General features: G+C 40.8%; 1 protein-coding gene across 1 annotated transcript; it reads left to right on the top strand.

The window, feature by feature from the left end:
* The first annotated feature begins 6,112 nt into the window (after positions 1-6,112).
* On the top strand, positions 6,113-21,416 carry TSPAN8 (tetraspanin 8). Its single transcript, XM_009491523.1, has 8 exons — positions 6,113-6,172; positions 10,987-11,049; positions 13,737-13,865; positions 14,497-14,571; positions 14,657-14,764; positions 16,464-16,613; positions 18,694-18,777; positions 21,363-21,416. The coding sequence occupies exons 1-8, from the start codon at positions 6,113-6,115 to the stop codon at positions 21,414-21,416; spliced, it is 723 nt and encodes a 240-aa protein (XP_009489798.1).
* The last annotated feature ends 376 nt before the right edge of the window (positions 21,417-21,792 follow it).

Below are 21,792 nucleotides of genomic sequence, written 5' to 3'. Positions count from 1 at the left end.
GGGTTCTAGCTCACTCTGAGGTGGCACTGGGGTGGTGCTGGGGTTTGCATGGCTGAGCTGCAACAAATCAGTGCCTCTGAGAGACTGGGCTTGCTGCTTTGGGCTGCACACCATGCTAAGGCAGCTACCCAGCTGGGTCAGGGCAAAGCCAGCTCATGGCAAAAACTGCACAGACGTGCCCACCCACCCTGTTAAATACTAAGGCCAGACCCTAATCTCCTTTTTTTTTTTTTCTTTCACTTTTTGCATCACTCTAACAGAGTAAAGAAGTCCTAAAAGGGAAAGAAACAAGTTCTTCCTTTAGAGCATTATAAGAGCAGAAAGGGTCTGCTGTCAAACAGATGCTGTCCTGCTGGGGAGGCTCTTGGGTGGGATTCATCTCGTATGACTTCAGTTTCCTGGGCTCACTTTTTGGTCAGTGGACAGAAACAGGCAGTTTAAGGGCACAGTTCACCTGGCCTGTTCTCATGCCTATTTTAAGGTAAGCTAAATCACTCTCTAGCAGTCCCCATTCATCTGCAGAAGCTGTGAAGGCACCCTAGACAGCTGACTCAGCCAGCCATATACACGCCTAAGACTGGTTGAAAATACTCTCATTGCTTTTCATGTGGTCAATTGCAGGATCACCCTTGGACACAGTCATAGCTATCCAAGCCATGTGAGGCACAGAAGTTTGCAAAAAGTTTAGCCCCTTATAGTATTGTCAATAACAAGTCAGCTATCCAAACGCATGAAAATGGTGTAAGACTCACAATTAAATACAATACTGCTGTCTTCTTTCTTCTTTCTTCTATATTTTATTCAGTCTTTGGAGTTTTGAGGTATATTTTTGTCATGCTTTCCACTCTTATCCTTCATCTCATCCTCAGTAAGTTTGCAGATGACACCAAGTTGGGTGGGAGTGTCAATCTGCTCGAGGGTAGGATGGCCCTGCAGAGGGATCTGGACAGGCTGGACCGATGGGCTGAGTTTATTTGTATGAAGTTCAACAAGGCCAAGTGCTGGGTCCTGCGCCTGGGTCACAACAACCCCATGCAACGCTACAGGTTTGGAGAAGAGTGGCTGGGAAGCTGCCTGGCCGAAAAGGACCTGGGGGTGCTGGTTGACAGCCGGCTGAACATGAGCCAGCAGTGTGCCCAGGTGGCCAAGAAGGCCAACAGCATTCTGGCTTGGATCAGGAATGCTGTGGCCAGCAGGAGCAGGGAGGTGATTGTGCCCCTGTATTTGGCGCTGGTGAGGCCGCACCTGGAATAGTGTGTCCAGTTTTGGACCCCTCAATAGAAGAAAGACCTTGAGGTGCTGGAGCGTGTCCAGAGAAGGGCAACAAAGCTGGTGAAGGGTCTGGAGAACAAGTCTTATGAGGAGCGGCTGAAGGAACTGGGATCATTTAGCCTAGAGAAGAGGAGGCTGAGGGGAGACCTTATCACTCTCTACAACTACCTGAAAGGAGTTGTAGTGAGGTGGGTGTTGGTCTCTTCTCCCAAGTAAGTAGCGATAGGACAAGAGGAAATGGGCTCAAGCTGCACCAGGGGAGGTTTAGACTGGATATTAGGAAAAATTTCTTCATGGAAAGGGTAGTCAAGCATTGGAACAGGCTGCCCAGAGAGGTGGTGGAGTCCCCATCCCTGGAAGTGTTCAAAAAACGGGTAGACGTGGCACTTTGGGACATGGTTTATTCTAGTCTAGCCTTAACTGGTTTAGTGTGGACTTGGTAATGTTACATTAATAGTTGGACTGGATGATTTTAAAGGTCTTTTCCAACCTAAACGATTCTATGATTCTATGATTCTATGTAGGTTGCCCCTGCCAATTTAGCACATCCAGAGATCTACTGATCTCTTTGAGGTTGCAAGCTCCACACTCTTACCCATCTTCTCTGTTGTGCATTTATCACTGTGCTGAGTGGAAATTCCAATGGCAAACAAACTTTTATTATCCACTATCTGCATCCTACTGTTCAAAGAGCTCGCTGCTACCCAGGACAAACCAGTTTTTCAAGTCTGGACCTGGACATATGACTGGCTATACAGTGAATCATCTGATATGGGACTTTGGTCACAGCCTGACCATGGAGAGGCACGTCACAAGGGGAACTGGAGGTTGTAAAAAAAGAAGAAAAAGGCTTAAAGTGAGGAAAGGCTCAGAGGAGAAGGAAGATAAAAGCATTATAAAGCCCACTGTACCTACTATTGAAGTGTCAAAGGGGAGATGCTTTACTCCATGTTCATTACAGGTGTACTGGGATTTTTTTCTGCCAAAGTATGCCTCTCCCTCTCCAGTTTCTTGTGTGACACAGAAGGCAAAGTCAGCATGTCGTCATAGCTCCCCTGTTGTGCTGGGGAGTTGTGTGTGCTGTGTCAGAGGCTCCCACCCTGCGCTGTACCCAGGCTGTGCACTGATAATCCTCCTCTTCTAATCTGTAAGGAGGAGCTTTAAATCATAGAATCATAGAATCATTTAGGTTGGAAAAGACCTTTAAGATAGTCAAGTCCAGCCATTAGCCTAACACTACCAAGTCCACCACTAAACCTATTAAGGGTAAAGTAATAATTAATTTCATGTTTCCTCGCTTGGTGGCTGGATTATTTTTTAATGAAAGTAAAAACTAGGAATCATTAAGCTTGGAAAAGACCTCTAAGATCATCAGTCCAACCACCAACCCAACACCACCATGCCCACTAAACCATGTCCCAAAGTGCCACGTCTACCTGTTTTTTGAACACTTTCAGGGATGGTGACTCCACCACCTCTCTGGGCAGCCTGTTCCAATGCTTGACCACTCTTTCAGTAAAGAATTTTTTCCTAATATCCAGTCTAAACCTCCCCTGGTGCAGCTTGAGCCCATTTCCTCTCATCCTATCACTACTATCCAGATCCCTCTGCAGACCCTTCCTATCCTTGAGCAGATCAACACTGGCCAATTTGGTGTCATCTGCAAACTTACTGAGGGCACACTAAATCCCCTCATCCAGATTATTGATAAAGATATTAAACAAGACTAGCCCCAAAACTGAGCCAAAAATGAATGGGGTTTTACAACTTCATTAATGGGAAAAGCTTCTGAGCAGTTTGTGACACAGGCTTTGTTACAGGTGGGGCATAGGTGATCATCTAAACAGTTAGTGGAGCGGTAATGGGAACAATTTCACATGCAGTCAAATGGTGGCAAAATTTCTCATGCCATAGCTGTCATTCATAAGCCTCTCCAATTATCTGCATGACCTTCATACTTGTAGGTACAACTGCAAATGTAATCTTGCCATAATTGCAGCTTTCTGCTTCTCCAAGGCATATAAAAAATTACTGTGTAGCCAGGAAATAAGAAATCATCAACTCATACAGAAGATTTAACCTGAAAATCTGTCACTTAATGGAAACTGCTTGTTTGCTTTTAATCTTAGATGACATACTTTTAGTTTGGATACCATTAAATATAGATATGAAACATGTAGGAATTGTAGTCAATTCAGATACTGAGTTTCTATTCAGCAGCCCTATTTAGTGCACTGGAAACCTACTACGAAATGTATTTAACTTTGACATTATTTTCTATTTGCCATCTTAGAAAAGGAACATCTATCAGGTCCTAGGAAAGTCTATTTTTGCTTTCTCCAAAGAGATCAGTAAACATATAAAATGCAGGTAGATTCTTCAAGGTTTAAGAAGACTTAGGATCTTACCAGAACTTGCTTGTGGTTAATGTTTAACAGGCATATTTTTAAAAAAACAGTAAATAAACCCCCAGAAGTTCTGGCAAATTTCTTCAACATCCACAGCCAAAAGTATAAAATTGTAATGAAAACAGGTTTCAGATCTAAATCATATCTATCTTCAGCTTTTTAAATTTCCTAGACTGAACAAGAAACTCAGCTGTGCTGGTCTTACACCTCCTGAGGATGGAGGCTGGGAAGGGTCCAGAGATGCTCTGCAGCTCTCTGCCCCCAGACAGGCCTGGGGCCCTCCAGCAGCCCAGGACTGTATACCATTCTGGGAGTCCACTCCTGGGCATTGCTGGTGCAGACCCCTACCTGCCCAAAATCCAAGAGTTCTGTGAAAGAAAGCAAGGAGGTGAGAAGGGAGTGGGCTTCTTGCACATGAAAGGTCCTTGCACACTGGCCTTTTACAAAGGGTCAGTGTGTGAATGCTCACACTTGTTTCCTATATTATTACTGCCTTAGCACAGTTTCCCTCAGACATCTCTGACTGAATGCCTGGGCTAAGCATCTCACAGACAACAGTGTTACAGCTCAAGCCTTCTTTAATGTGTATCTACTGTGCGTGTAGATTTATAGCTGTGAATGTTTTGTTACAAAATGCTGTTTCAGAGCTCCGCTTATAATAAACTTAGTTTACTGCAATTGCATGGTCTGATTGCAGACTTACCTCTTCAAATCCTGTGTCATCCGTGATTGTCTTATTACCCTTCATGGCCCTTTTCATACAGTTTTATATGGCCCTTTAAACTTCTCTCATGATTCATCTGTGGCTATGGCATCCGTCCATAAAGACACCCACATTTCTCAACTTACTTATTTGTTGAGTGCTTTAGATCTAAACCATACCACACAGTTGTTTCTCCCAATCCTTACAAAATCTGTATTTCATGAGCACAATTATTTTTAGGAACATTCTCAAATTCAGGGTGGATATTGTGAAATAAGCTAGTCAGACAGACGATCTCCTAGAGGAAGAAAAAAGAGTATTACTCCAGAAAGGAGCCCATAAAGTCAAAGGCAGGTATAAAGCCACTCATAAAAATGGGAATGGTTGTGTCTGTTTAAATATAATTAGTAAAAGTGAATGGAGCGATTACAACATCACACCTTCATTAAAAACTGGTTTAGAGAGCAGCTAGAGGAAGTTGTTTTCAATGTAGAGTAGATTTTCTTTTTTTTTTTTTTTTTTGTGGATCCTGCAAAAGCCAGGCTCTAAGTTACATCTTTTTGTCACCATCTACAGGTGTGTTATATACTAACACTTTCCATTTCTTTTCAAATACAGACAGCAGAATTAAAGAATGCAAACTGACAGTGAAGACTGAAAAATGGGCTTGGGCCAAGGGGACTTCATAAATCAGTTCAGTCCAGCATGTCCTTAATCTCTCACATTTAAATCCTTTGTGCTCACCTGCAAAATAAAGCTTCTTTTTTATGATGAACTCAGGGCAACCTGTGTCTGACCCTCATCCCTCTAAGGACTTCTATACAGGGCTTCTCCAGAAAATGGGCTGACAGAAAAAACAGAGCAATGATACCTTTATTTTCCCCTCAGGATTCCTAGCTTGAGGAGCACAAAAGAAAACAAACAAGACATAAAACAAAACTAATGAAACAGGTTTATTGCCTCATCTTCTGGGACGAATCTAGCTCCTGTTGCTGAGAGGTATCCAGAACTGTGATTGCTGTGCTGGGGTTCACAACACTTTTGGAAACCTGCACAGCAGGAAGTTTTGTGCACTGCAGTGCTCAGGTCCCCAGGGTCCTGCTTTGGTGAAAAAGAGGAAAAGGATCTGAAGTAGACACTGAGATGGAGAAAATGGTGGCAGATTCCTTTACCCCTCCTCTACCAGGATAACACAGACCCAATCCTTTATGCCGGTTGAATGTCTGCAGTGGGAGGGTGAACACAACCAAATGAATTTTGGCAATGATCAGTGGGCAATGGAAGAGTCAACCCTGTAACTTAAAAGCATTGAGAAAAGCAATAATTTCCACCTCTTTAAAGCAGGTCTGTAAAATGTTTTCATGCTCACTTCCCTTTCTCTTGAAACTATGACTTTTGCTGCACTATTTATTGACTTTTGAGGCGTAGGACAAGACTAACAGGACCATAGAAAAGTACAAATTACAAAGACGCGGTAAAAGTCTGGAGACTCAGTGATAACACCTGGTAGTGCTTCCCCAATGCTCTGGTTAATATTTACCTGTGGTATAGGAGCTATTTAAATAATTGTCGATGCCTTGCTCACAATTTTTGCTTTTGGTAGCAGAGCACGGTGTATTTGACGTGGTTTGAGAGGTTTTCTGAAGACTCAGGAACAACTTTTATATTGAGGTCAAACTCTTAGGAAAGCTTCTTCTGCAGTGCTCGTTTTTGTCTCAGCTTGTTGAAGATGGCAGGAGTAAGCGGCTGCATGAAGTACTCTATGTTCGTCTTCAACTTCTTATTTTGGGTAAGCTGGTGTTTAAATTGTTATTAGTGATGCATGAAATGTGTTCAGCATTATCTGAATGCTGTAGTTGAAGGAATTGTAAAGAAAACAGAGCATAAGTGGAACCAGAGTACGATTCTAAATCAGGGAGGGGAGAATACGTTTAACTTCTGCCCTTCCCTTTGTCTTCTTCCTTCAAAACAGCTTTCCCTCCGCATTGAAAAGTAGACCAGCCGTGAGTCTGTCTCCCTGCCCATATTGTGCCCCTCATGTCAAGGGATGTCACTCATTTCAGTCAGAAGTTAACAGACTCTCCACTTACAATGCATTTTCTCTTGCATTTATAGTCTGCTGCTTGCATCCAAACAGCATAATCCTGAAAATGTAGTTGCAACAGAAAATACAGAAAATTTACTTGTATTTTTAGCCTCCTAACTGATAAATTGTTTTCATATCCTTCTTTATCGTTCTTTGCTTTACGTTCAGTGTCATAATTAGTTTCTGATGGTAGACAGTAAAGGTTTGTAAAATGGCATGGGCTGGCAGTACTGCCAATAGCTGTAGCAAGGCGGACAAAGCACAGGGCAGCAGGCAGATTTCTGGGTGTTGTTTGAACCATATTTGTCTATTTATCATATCTCAGCTGGCTGGCAAGAATTTCAGGCCCTGGAAGCTCTGGAAAGTTTTGAGTTAAAGAACATTTCTCTCAGGGTTCAACCTCACTGTCAGCTTTCCTGACAGAGATTTGTCAGGTTCACCAGAGGTTCACTGAAAACAGAAGCGGAACTACTAGCCACATTATGGGCTTTGCCTCAAGGGATCTTTTTCAAGTGAAAAGGTGATACCATTCAAAAGGGACCATGAACAGTAGCCTTGGAAAATTTGTGGCTAGCCAAAATGAGAAGAATTAGCAAAATTCTTTGATCACTTGTGGACCTCACAAAGAAATTCCTAACAGGCGGATGATGGTTTGGACTGCCTCCCCCCTCTTCTTCCTCGACCTCCATCAAGGCAGATTGAAGATATTTGACATCTGTGTTGAAGTTTTTCTGCAACAGTACTTAAAGTCCATAAGTTTCTGACTTGGAATTCCTGCCTCTCAGGAAGCTTTTCCTGTTCACATTCATCTGTATTTACTGTAAGCTAAAACACAGGCAAATGTCTCAGACTAGCATTAGAAAAGCTCCAGACTGCGTCTGGAACGAACGTGTGAATAATGCCTCATACCTAAGCCTCCAGTGACTGCATGGGTTTCCTAGGAAAAAACACAGGATGAGATCCTGGGGAAGTCTTGAAGGCTCAGGAAACAAGCAGGTGTGGAACAAACTTCCCAAACCTGTCTTTATGCCAAAGGTAGGAAAATCTGTACTCTAGTCTGAGGAAGAATATGCTGCGAGCATTTGCTGTGCATGTGACTGCCTGGACAGGACAGAGGAGGACAGGAATGCAGCTGTAGTTACTTATTTTAAAGGAAGGCGTTTAGCACTACCAAGATAGGGAAGAACAGACGTGGTGCAAACAGGAATATGGGCCGACAGAGTACAGTGAAGCTGAATTCTTTGATTCACATTCCTGTCTCTAATTCCTGGAAATCATTAAATTGCTGTAGTAAAGTACAGGGAACAGTGACGTCTTTACAGCGATTAGGTGTATTAGGTGCTCCCAGGTGCAGAAGGCCATTGGCAAGTGGAAAATGGAACTGATAGTGGAAAATGAAGGTGACTTTAACCTTAACTAGATAAGAGCAATGGCTGCATGTTACGTGGCGTCCTTTCATTTTAAGCCCTTTGCAACGTCTCTGGGAGTGTCCCCTCTTAGGGGACTCGGGAATGGGCTTTCCAGCCTTCTGATGCCTTTTTCCAAGCAGCTCTTACAGCATAGCACTAAGTGTGTAAGGCTTGGAATAGTCTAAGCTAGCTCTGCAAAGTGGCTCTGGCTTCATTATGACGTGTGCCCCCTGGGAATCTACAGCCCCACGAGCCCCATGGGCTCCAGTGTGTCCAGAGTTTTGCTTCCTCCCAGTTTGGTGAAAGAAAGTTGAGCATGGGCTTTTGAAGACCTGTGCTTTGGAGCTGGGTGCCTATATGGAGCTTTTAATAGTCCTTAAGTTAATCCTTAAGTCAGTTTTGTGCATTAAACCTGACATGTAGGTCAGATTTTTCCTCTTTCCCTTCTTCAGAGTTTGCAGGACATCCAGTCCTACCTGCTGCCCTCATTCTGTCGGCTTCTGCTACTTCACATCATCCAAAATTGTAGAATTACCACTTTTTTGCACTGAGTATTGATGTCTGATCCTAGTTTGAGGCAACCAATTAGTGACAGAGCAATCTTTGATGAGTTGTTGATACCAGACTTGCAGTCCCATCTACAGCCAAAGCAGCCCTTTCACCATACCTTACGTCTGAACATCGTGATCCCTGAATGTAGCAACACAAACTTAGCAGGTATGCTGAACCATAGACCGCATTCTCTGTAGGACCTTCCTAGCACTGTTAATTTCAGGTATCTCAAGGAAGTATTCCAGTCAAATGTTTTCCTGAACAGGAGCTCCTCCTGATACACTTAAACTTGTTGCTTAAAAAGTGTGTGCCAGTGGAGGGCATTCCCTATAGGTTTGGTATTCCCATGTCTGAGAAGTGCAGAGTCTTGATAGACTGCTGGTCCACAGTCACAGCGGGCTCTGCTCAGGTGATATTAATTTAACTAGGCTGTATTTCTTCATCACACCAAGACTTAAGGGCTTGAGAAGAGAAGGACTGATTGAATTCGAAGGACAACAGTCCTGTTCCTGGTCAGTTTATGAGACTGTGATGAGGTTGCCGATTCTTGGTCAAGGGTTGAGGCAAAACTACAATAACCATCTAGTTTTGGGAAAATGGGTGAGGACTTTTTCAAAGAAGCTCTTTTTATTCCATTGGAAAATACTGGTTCATTAAAAATTAAATTTCCTGAAATGAAAGTTTCTTTAGTAGAAACTTTATTTTAAGAAAACTTAATAATTAGGATGGAGTATTCCAGCAAACATGAAATGTTTGACTTGGACTTGTTGGGAACAGACTATATTGATTTGTTATTTCAAAACTTTTCTTTGTGTGCTCTTGTACACTTTGTATAGTATGAAAATAAACAGAAACAAAACATTAAGATTTTACTGAAATGGAGCATTTTTATCAGCCTAAACCAATTCTATTTTTATAATTAAAATATATACACCTTACTAAAAATTTTGATTTATAAATTATGTTTCTTTTTTGAATGGGGGAAATAAATACCGTAGCATTCCCATCTGATTGGTAAGTTCCTCTATATTCAGCTCTATTTACTTCTACTACTGTGCTGTATTTTCATGGGAGGTCCTATGTAACAAATGAGGCAGTGGGCCAAATTCTGTTTGGATTTGTAGCAATAGCTACTTCAGTGGAAATTTTCACATTAGCGAGCCCATGTTGTCTGGTGCATAGCCACATGGCTCACATAGTGCTGCTGAACAAGACCCAAATATAGAGTCATATGATACCATCAGTTTCTAGGCAGACTCAGTGGGATTCAGAAGGTTTCAGTGGGGAGTTCTAGTTAAATTTGATAACATGATATAGCTGTCATCGATTGTACAACTTTCCTTTTCATGTTTAAAATGTACTTATAGGAGCTTTACGTAGAGCAGGAAAATGTGTGGTACTCATGTCTGAGTGCTGGCTCTGTTCCATATTAAATAATCTGCTAAAGTCGTTATGGTCTTTGATGCTGAATATTATATGAAACATTTTGCAGGGAAAGTATTTTTTTTAGGAAAAATTATCTAAAACATATAAGAATAGCTTTTTTAATTTTAAAAGGTTAGGAATAATCCCAGTCTTCATGGGAAGCTCATAGCAACATTTCAGGGCCATTTATGACTTGAGTATTAATGACATACAGGACGATAATTCTAAATCTGACTAGTCTCTGGTCCTCGGTGATCTCTCTTTCCTACTAGTCTTTTCAGTAGGCACAATCCTTACACCTGATTAGCCTCTTAATTATGTGTCTCCAACACCTAATAAAGAGAAATTCTGTGTAAGAATCATCATGGACAAGGTTAGGAATAGAATGACTGGTGCATAATGGAATGGTACCTCAATGATCAATGAAACAGGAGCACAACTAATGGTTAGAGAGTGTGTCTGGACCTGGGATTCATCTGCCCTGACTTCAGCATCTTAAAGCAAGTCATCCCAGTCTAACCCATGCGTACATGATTGAGTATGGTTGTTTTCCATAAAAATGTAATGGAGATAATAACTATAGGCAATTTATAGGAGGAATATTCTAAGGATTGGAGATGGCCAGATATTGTTGCAATAGAAACAGCAGAAAGACTTTATTTAGAACTTTTCCTGACAGTTTTATCATAGAAAATATGTCTCTAGATATGTGTCCTGAATAATTCTAGAAACAACATTTATACAAACATCCCTTATCAAATCTCATGTGTTCCCATTATACAAGAAACAATGTTCTTTACAGCCGTGTTATATACATACAATAGCAATTTATATTCCTCTCTCATCTGACAGAATTTCTGTGTGCTTCCCAACCACATGTATAAATCATCAAGGAAATGCTGCGTCCTCTGAGGTAGAAACATCAGGGATTTGGTGCATAACTGAAGATTTAACTACCCTTGTGAAGTTTCCTGGATATGAATCTATATTCTATGCTCCAGCAATTCATGTTTCTTTCACTTTGCCAAATAAATGATTTCAGAATTTTGGCCAGCATCTGGTGCAATTTGGATGCTGAACATTAATCTAAAATTGCTGATCTTTCTAAATATTCTTTATTTTCTCCTGCAGTTGTGTGGTTCTGCTATTTTGGGAGTCTCTGTATGGATACGTGTTAGCAAAGAAGCTCAGCAGGTAAATACATGCAGTCATACCAGAACCATGTAAAATGTGGAAGCTACCGCATACACATTCATTTCCCATCTTCATTTCCACAAATGAGTTATATTTTTGCTGAGTTGGTTTGTGTGGGCAAAGATTGAAGCATTTTGTGATGTTTAAGATTAAACAAGATGATGCAGGCAGTCAACTAAAGTGATTGACGTAAGCACTGACTTGTGACTAGAAGAAGTGTCTTCTAGTGTTATTAATGTAGGTTCTTGCAGACGCACACTGATTTCTGTTGGACAACATGTGTCTCTCTCCTCTAATAAAAACTAATGAAGGTTTTGTCACTGATTTCAGTGTTAGACAGGACAATGAGGAGCCATGCAGTTCCTAAACTTTTCAATGTCTTTCCCTTTTAGAACAGTATAGTCATATATACTCCTAGGGTTACTTCCATATGTTTGTAGGCAATACTTTTACCTTTCTCACTATCTTCAATAACACAATTCTTATTTCCCCAGTAACTGCAACTTTGAAAGGGAGCAAGGATTTTTCCCTTCTATTTTCAGTGGCTCCTTAAAAACACCTTCTCTTTTTTCCCCTCATATTTATATAGAAAGAGTTTGAGACACCCAAAAATCTTTACTTAGGATTAAAATGTCCTAACAGCCCTCCTGGAGGGGAAAAGAAAGTCCCTGATTTCCCCTCCTGGATTTTATCTGGGTTATAAAATTACTTCAGACTTTATGACTTTCCTTTTCTGCAAAGCTAGGGAAAATACAGTTTTGAGGAGCCCTTGATCTTGCAGACATGCAACAGAGGCTGGTCCTGTTGGTGCAAAGGCCCTTTGGCCCTTTGGGCCCTGCCAACCTTTTGCCAAGTGTACTCCCAGTGGCCCTGGCCTCTGACTCACAGCACGCTTGCCACCACCTTTGAGTGAAGCTGATTTCACAGCTCGTAGATGCTTCTCTGAAAGGCACCGTGCAATCTTTGTATGTTGGTGCTTTGTTATACTAACAGGAAGAACAATCTGACTCTAAGGTTTAAGACGTATATTTCTTCTTGTGAATTTGGGCCATAGAAATGTAAATGTATTTGAAAATTTAATTTGCATACTTCTATTTCCAAAAAGGCTTTGTGGCCATAGAAGTGAAAAAATGGCCAGGTGTGACATGGAAGCATTTTTTTTCAGCTTTCAGATTGAGCCTTTAGTAAAGATTAAGTTGCAAATCTTCAGATCACTCCTCTGCTGCTCTACCGCAGTCCGTCAGTGAAGAACAATAATTTTTAAGGCAGTATTTTCCCATCTGGAAATAAAAAGATGGTGGAGATAAGAAGATAGATTTATATATTTCCTGCCATTTGGCTGATGACACTGTTACCCTTAGCCAGTCCCAGATGTCTCGTGTCTGGCAGAGGATGGATGCAACAGAACTCAGTCCATAATGATGCTGTACCATGCAGTAAATTAAGTCATGGTGGAGAGCTCTGCCATTCTCTGCTGTGGAAGAGGAAGAATGACAACTTTCACTCCTCACTCAACATTTTACAAGATGCTAAAATTGCCATATATGCTAGCTGACCATCTCTAGTATGATGTCTCAGATGGTACAATGGAGCTTGGAAAACCATAATCACTATTATCCTTTCTTATTTTTTGAGAGATTTCCTATTCAGAAAAGCATGCTTAAGTGTCTCCCAAACTGGTTTCCTGAAGTACTCCCCAAAAACTGTGAAGTAAGAGTAGGGACCAAAATTGAAAGCATTTTCTCACATTTTTGCCTCTAGGCAGGCAGAATTCCCATTCAAAACCAATGTATGTTTTGCCTGAGTAATAATTGAACAGACCATAAGGATTTGGCTGTAGATGAATAGAGCTTTCTAAGAATAAATAACAGGAAGTTAAGTCCAACTTGGAAGAGGAAAGAACAACACATTCTTCAAATTATACTTGTCTATATACCTTTGCAATTTCCATCAGAAGATAAATGTGACAACTTCCAGACATTTTTGCTAATCTTGGCACCAGCCACACTGGGAGATATTCTTTGAATATTTTTCTCTATTTTGGCCTTTGGCCTTAGTCAGTCCCGTGGGAACTGAATAATTTGATATTTAATAATATTGAGGTATATGAATTGTTTAGCTGAATGTCCCACACATCAAAATACAGTCCTCATCTCTGAGGGTAATATTAGAGATCATGCCTAAACAAAAGAAAAAGAAAGCTGCTTTGGAAATTACATCTAACTATTTCTCTAGTATTTCATTGCTCTGAGAAGTGTTCTCTCAGGAACAGCTACAGAGTATGTTCCTGGCCTTCTAATGACAAACCAAGGTTTTGTTTCTTTAACATTTGGTTAATGTAGGAGATATTTCGAGATAATCAATTTCACTACTTCCAGTAAAAAGCAAAGATTCATCAACTGAAAACTAACTGAAAGCCACTTTAAAGACAAGAGATCTTTATTTACTCTGTAAAGTTGACGTTCATCTTGTGCAGAGACAAAGACTGAAAAGCCAGGGTCTACCAAGCTCCCCAACAAAACGATTAAGAGGGCACTAGAGGTTTGTTTATTTATGGATCAGAATTTCTCTATGGTTGCTAATCAATATATTTATCAGTTATGAAGTAATACTCTTGTTTTGGGGGATACAGATGTATTTAGGAGGATCTTCTTGTAGCTGAAAGATTTTTTCCCCTCTCTTTTCAGGAGCTGGAGATAGACAACAGCCTGTTCGCAGGAGTTGATCTGCTGATAGCCGTGGGCTCCATCATTATGGTCCTTGGGTTTCTGGGGTGCTGTGGTGCCATAAAGGAGAGCCGGTGCATGCTGCTGTTGGTAGGAAAGAAAAACATTTGGCTGCCTTTAACAGGCCACAGCTACATTTGATGGATAAGGTCCTTGCAAGTAGCATCCAATGAGGATGGGGGACTTTTTGTTTAACCAAATACTTGATTATGATCATGTGTTTTCATTGCTTACCTTGTGCTTGAGCCCCTTCTGAATTCTAGTACAGAAAAAATGATGGGTGGTCTCGACAACAAGAAGACAGGCTCCAGCGAGCCGCAAGCATGTCATTAGCTTTTTTTCATCCAACCATCACTGAAGTTCCCTCCACCGGTCCTCCCCCACTACCTATCCCATTTAATTTCATAAATTTCCTTTGCTGGTCCTCCTAGAACATCCTCCCTGTCCTCCTGCCCAACCTCTCTCACCTACACACTGCCCATCATGCCATTACTCTGGCGTGCACCTTGTTTTGATCACCAGCTGAGCACACTCTGTCTCAAGCGCGCCTTTTTCTCATCGCCAAAAAAGGAGTAACTAGAGCAGCTCTGACTGGAACTTCAGTTCATTCTACCTACATGGTTATTCAAGCACATGAAAGCTTAACATTCACTTAGAAGAAATTATATCATCTTGGTCAAAAGTAATATAGTTTTCTCCCCCCTTTTTGTTTTCTTCCTAGTTTTTTATTGGACTGCTTCTCATCCTGATCCTTCAGGTCACAGGAGGTATTTTAGGAGCGGTGTACAGATCTCAGGTACAGTATTATTTTGCATTTTCATTGAAGTCTTCCCAGAGTTTTGTTTCTACCCTGAAAACTAATAAAATATTTGGACTTGCAGATTGAAACATCCCTTAACAAGACTCTCCTGGAGAGTGTGAATAAATTGCAAAGCTCTACAGAAGCATCTAAAGCATTTCAAGAGAAGTTCCAGGAGTTTGAGAGAATGGTAATTAAAATGCAACAAAGGGTGGGGGTTGTTGTTCTCTGTTCCATCTCTAGAATTTGTCTGTGCTTCATTTTATGGCTACTCTGCCATAGATTTGCATTTCACTCCCTGGGGATGAGGAAGGGTCTGATTTAAATGCAAGTTAAAACACTACGCAAGGGGCTTCTGCTCTCTTGATATGACATGGGCTTTCTGTGATGATTTCTTTGTGCAATAGTGTTTATAGGAGCAACAGAGCAAGGACACACAGCACGCAAGTGAGACTGACAGTTAGCTAAGCTCTTTCATGAGAAGGCTGCCTGCTGCTTTGTTACAGCTTTCCTTTCTGAACCGACATTGCTCCTTCACTGTATCCCAGCTAAGGACTATCCAGTACTCTTAAGGCAAGGTTACCCCAGGGATAAGGAAAACTTCAGGAGTGTATTTCATTTGGAATATCCTATTGTTCTGAAGTCATTAAATGCCATAATTTGCTGTGCAAGAAGGGGAAAGAAAATATGATAAAAGGGAGGTTTGCCTTCACTGTGCTTGTACCTATCCTGGCTTCCCCCACCTGCAGGACCGCAGAAGGTGAACACAGTTTGCTCTTGCGTATTACACAGAGAATACCCTTGAATCTCACTGATATCACTGATGGTGTAGACCCCTGGCCCTCCCACTAATACCTGTGGCTATACATTGACAGAGTGCCTGCTGTTATTTTCTTTATTAGTCCCTAATGGGTGATGACTTTGATGGGTAGACTTAAAGAATTCCTGTATTTTTAAAGGCAGCTGGTGTGAAAGAAAAGGAAGCAAGAAACAATATTTGGGTGGCTTATATTACTTCCACTTCTCCTTCCTCATTCCACCTCCAGCCCTGTTCTCTGCTTCTGAGCCAGCTAATTTCTTCTGATATAATAAGCAGCTCCCTGGAGAGATGATTGAAGGGTGAGCAAAATGAAAAATCCCATAATTACTGTATTAATTTTTAAATAGACCAGGATTGCTTTATTATGTCCCATGGCTTTTGCTTTTATACAAAATTATGTGAACATTTCCAGCTGCTTTTTAAAAGAGGGAGGACCTCAAACCCAAGTCTGCACCCCTGAGCTTTAGTGGCTTGAATAAAGTGGAACATGAAGTGAAAATGCACCTGGTTTAGGTTTCACAAACCCCAAATGGAGCCCTGGCCTCCTCAGTCCATTTCTAATTTAAAGGGCTAAGCATCATTCAAGGTGGTTATTTTTCTAGATTTCAGAGTTTTATGTACCTGAATTTTACATTTTCAGCCTGGCTTTCAAGATGTGAAATGTGGATGTTACTAGAGCTGTTACGTACCTTCTGCAAGTATAACCTGCAGAAAGAAGACTTGATTCTCAAAAAATACTATACCCAGCATTGTTCCATGTTCCAGTTCCATTCTGGAACTGACAATTACTAGCTTTATAGTACGTTAATGTTTTTTGAGCACTGTATACTGAAAATGTGCACTTTTTTCCTTTTTTTTTTTCTTTTTTTAACCTCGTGCACTTACATTCTTATAACTGGTATGAAAATGCAAAGGGTGTTTGAGGCATACCTATTGGGAACAAATTCCACGTGGGAAAAGATGAAAGGAAATTTCTCCTTCGTTGTTCCTCTCAGCTCCCTCGCCTACTCTCCTTGAACTGCAAATCACCACTTTTTTCCTCATCTCTCCATTTCCTCCTTTCTTGCAGAATGAGTGCTGTGGTTTGCTGAAAGGACCTGCAGACTGGGGAAAAAATTTTAATACTCCTTTTGGTAACAGTAAAATCTGTCAGTGTGGTATAACGGATGCACCAAAAGGCCTCTGCACCTTGTTTGAAGGCAGATACGTTTATAAACAGGTAAGAAAAATATAATGTTCCACTCTTCTTTCCAAAAAGATGTTTTAACCCAAGGTTGTCTTTGGTGCTGGCATAATCAGAAGTTCTGTATCTTTCCAAAAAGGCAAAGTTTTACCTTGTCTTTATTAGCCAGAATTGCCCCTGTGATGTCTGTTATGAAATTACTGTGTATACATGAAATACACTGCTGCTTCCTCTTCCTGGGATGCCTCTATTTTAGCTGTGCAGTGCAGTACCCTTAGGACCTCAGCAGCCTGCATGGTTGCTATGGGTGAAAATTATCATACCTTTGGGGTCAGGCTATGCCTCTGGGTCAGAGCAGCACATCAGCTACCCTTTGGCTCTGTTATGAGGTTATATGTTCCCACCCAGGCTCATTCTGGTGGTAGACATGTTGACTCAGAGGTTTTCAAAGATCTAAGGCATATTGAAAAACAAACACATTAAATGCAAGACCTTTGGGGTTTTATAGTCCTTTAATAAAAAACCCCACATTCATTTTGCAGGATCTGCTGGGAAGAAACCTTACATATTGTAGGCTACATGGAAGCATACTCAAAGTGTAATTTCCTATAACTACAGCCTTTTGAAAAGCTTGTGGCAGTTATAATAAAAAGGCAAAAATGTTTGGTGACAGGCAACAAGAAAGCATACCTAAAAATTTATAGGTGGGCAGCAGAGATCTCAATTAATTGATTTCAAGATTTATCTGTCTCCTTATATGGAAATTTGGACTCCATGTAATACAAGGAAAAATATGAAAAAAAAGTGGAAAACGAGTACAAAATAGCTGCATTTTTAGAATGCTGGTCATACGAAGTTTGCCAATCTGTACCTAGCACAAAGCAGATTTTAGCAAATGTCCAAATCTGGTTGTATACTTTTCTAAATAGCTCCTTAGCCAGGTCTTGCCTGAACACTAATTTCTTCCCTGTGTAGTCCCACAGAAGCAAATACTGTTTTAAAGCAAGGGAACAGTCTGGTTAAGCAGAGGATGCCAGAACCCAATCTGGAAATAAGATGTATACAAAGAGGCTGTTCTGGCCACATTTTAACATCTTTTTGGCCTCAGGCAAACCCTCAAAGGACACATGAGAAGCCATCAGTGAAATTACTGCAGGTGCAAGATATCACTCACATGAACACACAGATTTCATGGTGGTGTTAGATGCTAGTAAAGACATTCAAGTCTTGTGATCCAGGAAAAAAGATTTGAAATTCAGTGCAGTTCTGAGTCAGCTTAAATGAGAGGGTTTGTAGAAGGACTAGAAGGAGAAGATCCATGTGTTTACTGCGAGGGAGGAAATATGGTGAAAGAATATAACAATATCTGGGGGGAAGGCAGTTGTAGCAGTTGGAACAGTAACATAGTTTTGATGGATTTAAGCCATACTTGGCTTTCCCTCCAGTTTGCAAAAGGAGTACTGTCAATGCCTGGAGAAGATGTAGTCATTATAAGAACAGATGTATGCATTTATTAAAAAGGAGAGTAGCTCTGCATAGAACTTCAGATATGATCACTCTCTTCCTCCCAGCCCCAGCCCAAGACCTCCAAACATTTGTCAAAATTAATGTTTAAGCTAGGTTTTATATCCAAATATTGATAATTGAGCCCAGTTCTAATAATAGGCTTTGAAGTTTCAAATCCAAAGATCAGTTTAGTTGGAAACTGAAGTTCTCTTTCAGATCTGGTCGTTGCTTCATTGGCTCTTTCCTAGCAGCAAATTATTAACAAGTGAAAGTTAGAATAAACGCTTCTTTCCTTGTCAACCTGAAATCATGCAAACATCAGGCATTACAGCTGCATGCCTTCATTTGAAATTGTACCATTTTATGGTCAGCTACTAAGTTCATCTTCATATTTGGGAAGGCAAAGACTAGATATCTTTCTCAGAGCACAAGGTACATACGGCTATGTTCTTTGTTAGCAACAAGCCAGAGTAAATTCAAATAGCCTTTCTTTAACACAGAAAGAGAGAAAGAGAGAGAATGTGAGAGGAGTTATTTTAGAGGATGCATTCCTGATAACCTTAGGATAATATTGCTTACCTATAATTAATCATTTTGTCTTATTTTTCAGCCTTGTGGAAAAGTGGTTATGGAATACCTTAAAGACCATCTGCTCATAATTATGGGGATGGCCTTTGGACTGGCTGTTGTTGAGGTACCAGTATACACCATTAAAATATTTAGTAGCTGACAAGCAATATGTTCTACTTAGAAATACACTGGGAATCAGATTAAAACACCTGGCTTGCTCAATTAATAGACAAGGGAAAACCACCTCTCACCTTAGCTATAATCTTACTGTTATTTCATATAAACAGTGTATGGCTGTCGAGCTGAGAACTTCAGGTGGGATCAGACCACCCTGCTGCCTGTATAAGTGTATCACATGTCACGTTTTCTGCAAAGATTTGACAGCCCTGGAGCCAGGCTGTGCCTTGACAGCAAGCCCTGTGGACAGAGGGGTGTGCGGATACCCAGCCCCAGGAAGACATGAAGCAGAGTAGCTGGTCTTTTCCTCCTCTTTCTCTCCTTTGCTTGAGGAAAAAGTCATCTCATAAGAAAGCTTAGCCCCTAAACTGCATATTCTTATCATGGAGGAATTATGATGCAAAATTATTAGTCTGAGGGCATAATTTAACCATCAAGATGACGTGTGAATGCGCCTGAGTGCACACCTGTGCTGCTCCATATATCTCTGTGTGTAAAAAAAGCAGAGTGTGTGAGCTCTTTATTTTAATTGCTTCATTGTACACTGAAGAGTAACATGCAAAATTTTCTCTGAAGTGAGGAGGAAAAACAGTGAGGTTATCCAGTCAGCTACTTGATGAATGATAGGCTTTGATTAGGAGAAAATGTCAAAGAAACAGGAGATTTCATCATGTTGCTTTCTTCGGTCATTTTCTTTCTTTTCACTATTCCTCTGTGGTTTCCCTCCTCCCCCACCCCCTGCCGATGAATGTTTGAGGGAAAAGCAGAAATGACAAAGGTTGCTGTGCAGAGTTCAGTCTGTTATTCCAAGTGAAAACTTCTTAACATCATTGGCAGAGGATTGCTCCTCGTGGTAGAAGAGTGGGCAAGAACCCCAACTCAAAAATACATTTCCAGGAAAATAATAGCAAGCAGGGAAGAGTTACGCAGCTGCAGCACTTGGAGACGACAGGCCACTAACTTCTTACCCGGCACAGGCTTCATGTTATTTAAGGTGCTGTATGTGGGGGGTCAGGTCTCTCACCTATCTGTAGACTTTTGGGGGAAAATAGGTGAAATACACCAATATTAAAAGGCCTTTAAAAATATAATAGAAGTGTAAAATTGCATCTGTATCCCGAAGGTAAGTTATAAGTCACTTTGCTCGCACTACTGCAGTTACATGTGTTGTAGCCTTTAGTTCATTGGCCATCATTCTTTCCTGTTCTCCAGTTGGCATTTTCTGTGGTGGCTGCCTCTCCCAATCATAAAAGGATTAGAAAACAACATGAATAAACAATATGAGCCTCAGCTGGTACAAATTGTCAGCTGGCATTTTACACTTGATAAACATTTAACCTTACCAAAGATATTAACATATTATGACTTCTCAAGCGATTGCAAATCGCAGGCCACATGCTTAGCCATCCCTCTGCTCTGGAAAAACCCAGATAAAAAGAAGTGGACAAGGCAAAATGCTCTTCTCTAACGTTCCCCGCTCTGCCTGCTCCATTATGCCACTTGTGGGCTGTTAATGGTTTCAAGTCACCCTATTAGTGGAAACGATACTGAGAAGAAGGGCCCAGTTTCACTTGGGTGCAAGTGAAAATGTGGGCATGGTATGTAAGGGAAGCCTTGTCAGCTTATTCCAGCTGTGAGTTCATCCCCTCATCTTTAGCCATACCCCTGTGTTCTGTACACTCTCCACTGTCTCTTCCTTAAATAAATGAAGCATCCTGATGTTCACAGCTTCATAAATGTCATATGGATACTTTCTGCTTTTGTGAAACACCTTCACAGACTGGTTAATTTTAAATCCAGAAGGAGGCTTTCTGAACTTCTGGTCTCTCCAGCTGTCTGTCACAGGCTGTGGAATTTCACCCAGTAATTCCCACTACAGAAGGTGACCCTACTGAATTTTATATTTCAAGCAACAGCTGCTTTAGTGGACTCAATGTTTCTATCCCAAATCTATTACTGATGAATATAAGGATCTGTTGTACGATCATTTGCCACTCAAAACAGTGGGGTATGTGTATAGATACATATATACATGTATGCCTTTACACATATATTTACATAAAAGGGAGTGGTGACAGTGGAAAAGAAGAGCAATTTTAAAGGGAAACAACCCTTGGAATACGCAATGGAATCAGAAAGTTCCTCCAAATTTCTTAGAAAATAAAAGATTAAATTTTTGTCCAAATTTCTTGAACTTCTCAGTATTTGCTGCTCCATTGCAGCTAACAACTGCATTTTAAACCCCCAGAATTACAGGGTTCCCCATCCACAGAGACAATCCATCTTTTAAACAAATTAAAGTTTTCCATCATGTCTGCAGTCTTACCTGTGGTACATACTGATTTCATTAAAAAGGCTATATTCTAGAGTCATGTTCTTTAAGAATTACATTGGAAAAGATCTTCTGCATAGCAGATTTAGCCTGAATGTAAATCCAAGACATTTGCAAACAAAATGTTCCCACTGTGTATCAGTTGTATCCTGGGATTTCCAGGACTGCCAAGTAATACCAGAAATGTCTTTGTTTTCCAGATTATCGGTTTGGGGTTTTCTATGGGCCTCTACTGCCAGATCCAGAGAAAATGAAACTGTGGAAGTGTCAGAACGATGTCACCAGCCAAATCAAAACCTTTGTAGATAGAGGGATATTTGGCTTGGCACATTCAGATAAATATATGCATGTCCCATGCAGCTGTTCTGATGAAAACGGCAGCCCTTGTGCACATGGATGCTTCACAATTTGCAAAATTACCTCCTTCATAAGATTTAATGATGTGAATGTGAATTTTTATTTGCAATAAATGTCTTTGTTTCTGTTTCTGAAGAGTTTATGTTGTCTGAAGATCACATTTAAGTCATGTTGAGATTCCGAGTTCACCATGCAGTGTGTCCACATGAGTGTTACACCACCCATAGCAGAGTCACCGTAAACAGCTGCAAATGATCTTGCGGTGGCTGACTG

Source organism: Pelecanus crispus, chromosome 1, assembly GCF_030463565.1.
Source record: "Pelecanus crispus isolate bPelCri1 chromosome 1, bPelCri1.pri, whole genome shotgun sequence".
Classification (NCBI taxonomy): domain Eukaryota; kingdom Metazoa; phylum Chordata; class Aves; order Pelecaniformes; family Pelecanidae; genus Pelecanus; species Pelecanus crispus.
The sequence above is the reverse complement of the archived record's forward strand: the minus strand, read 5'-3'. Positions and strand labels throughout refer to the sequence as shown.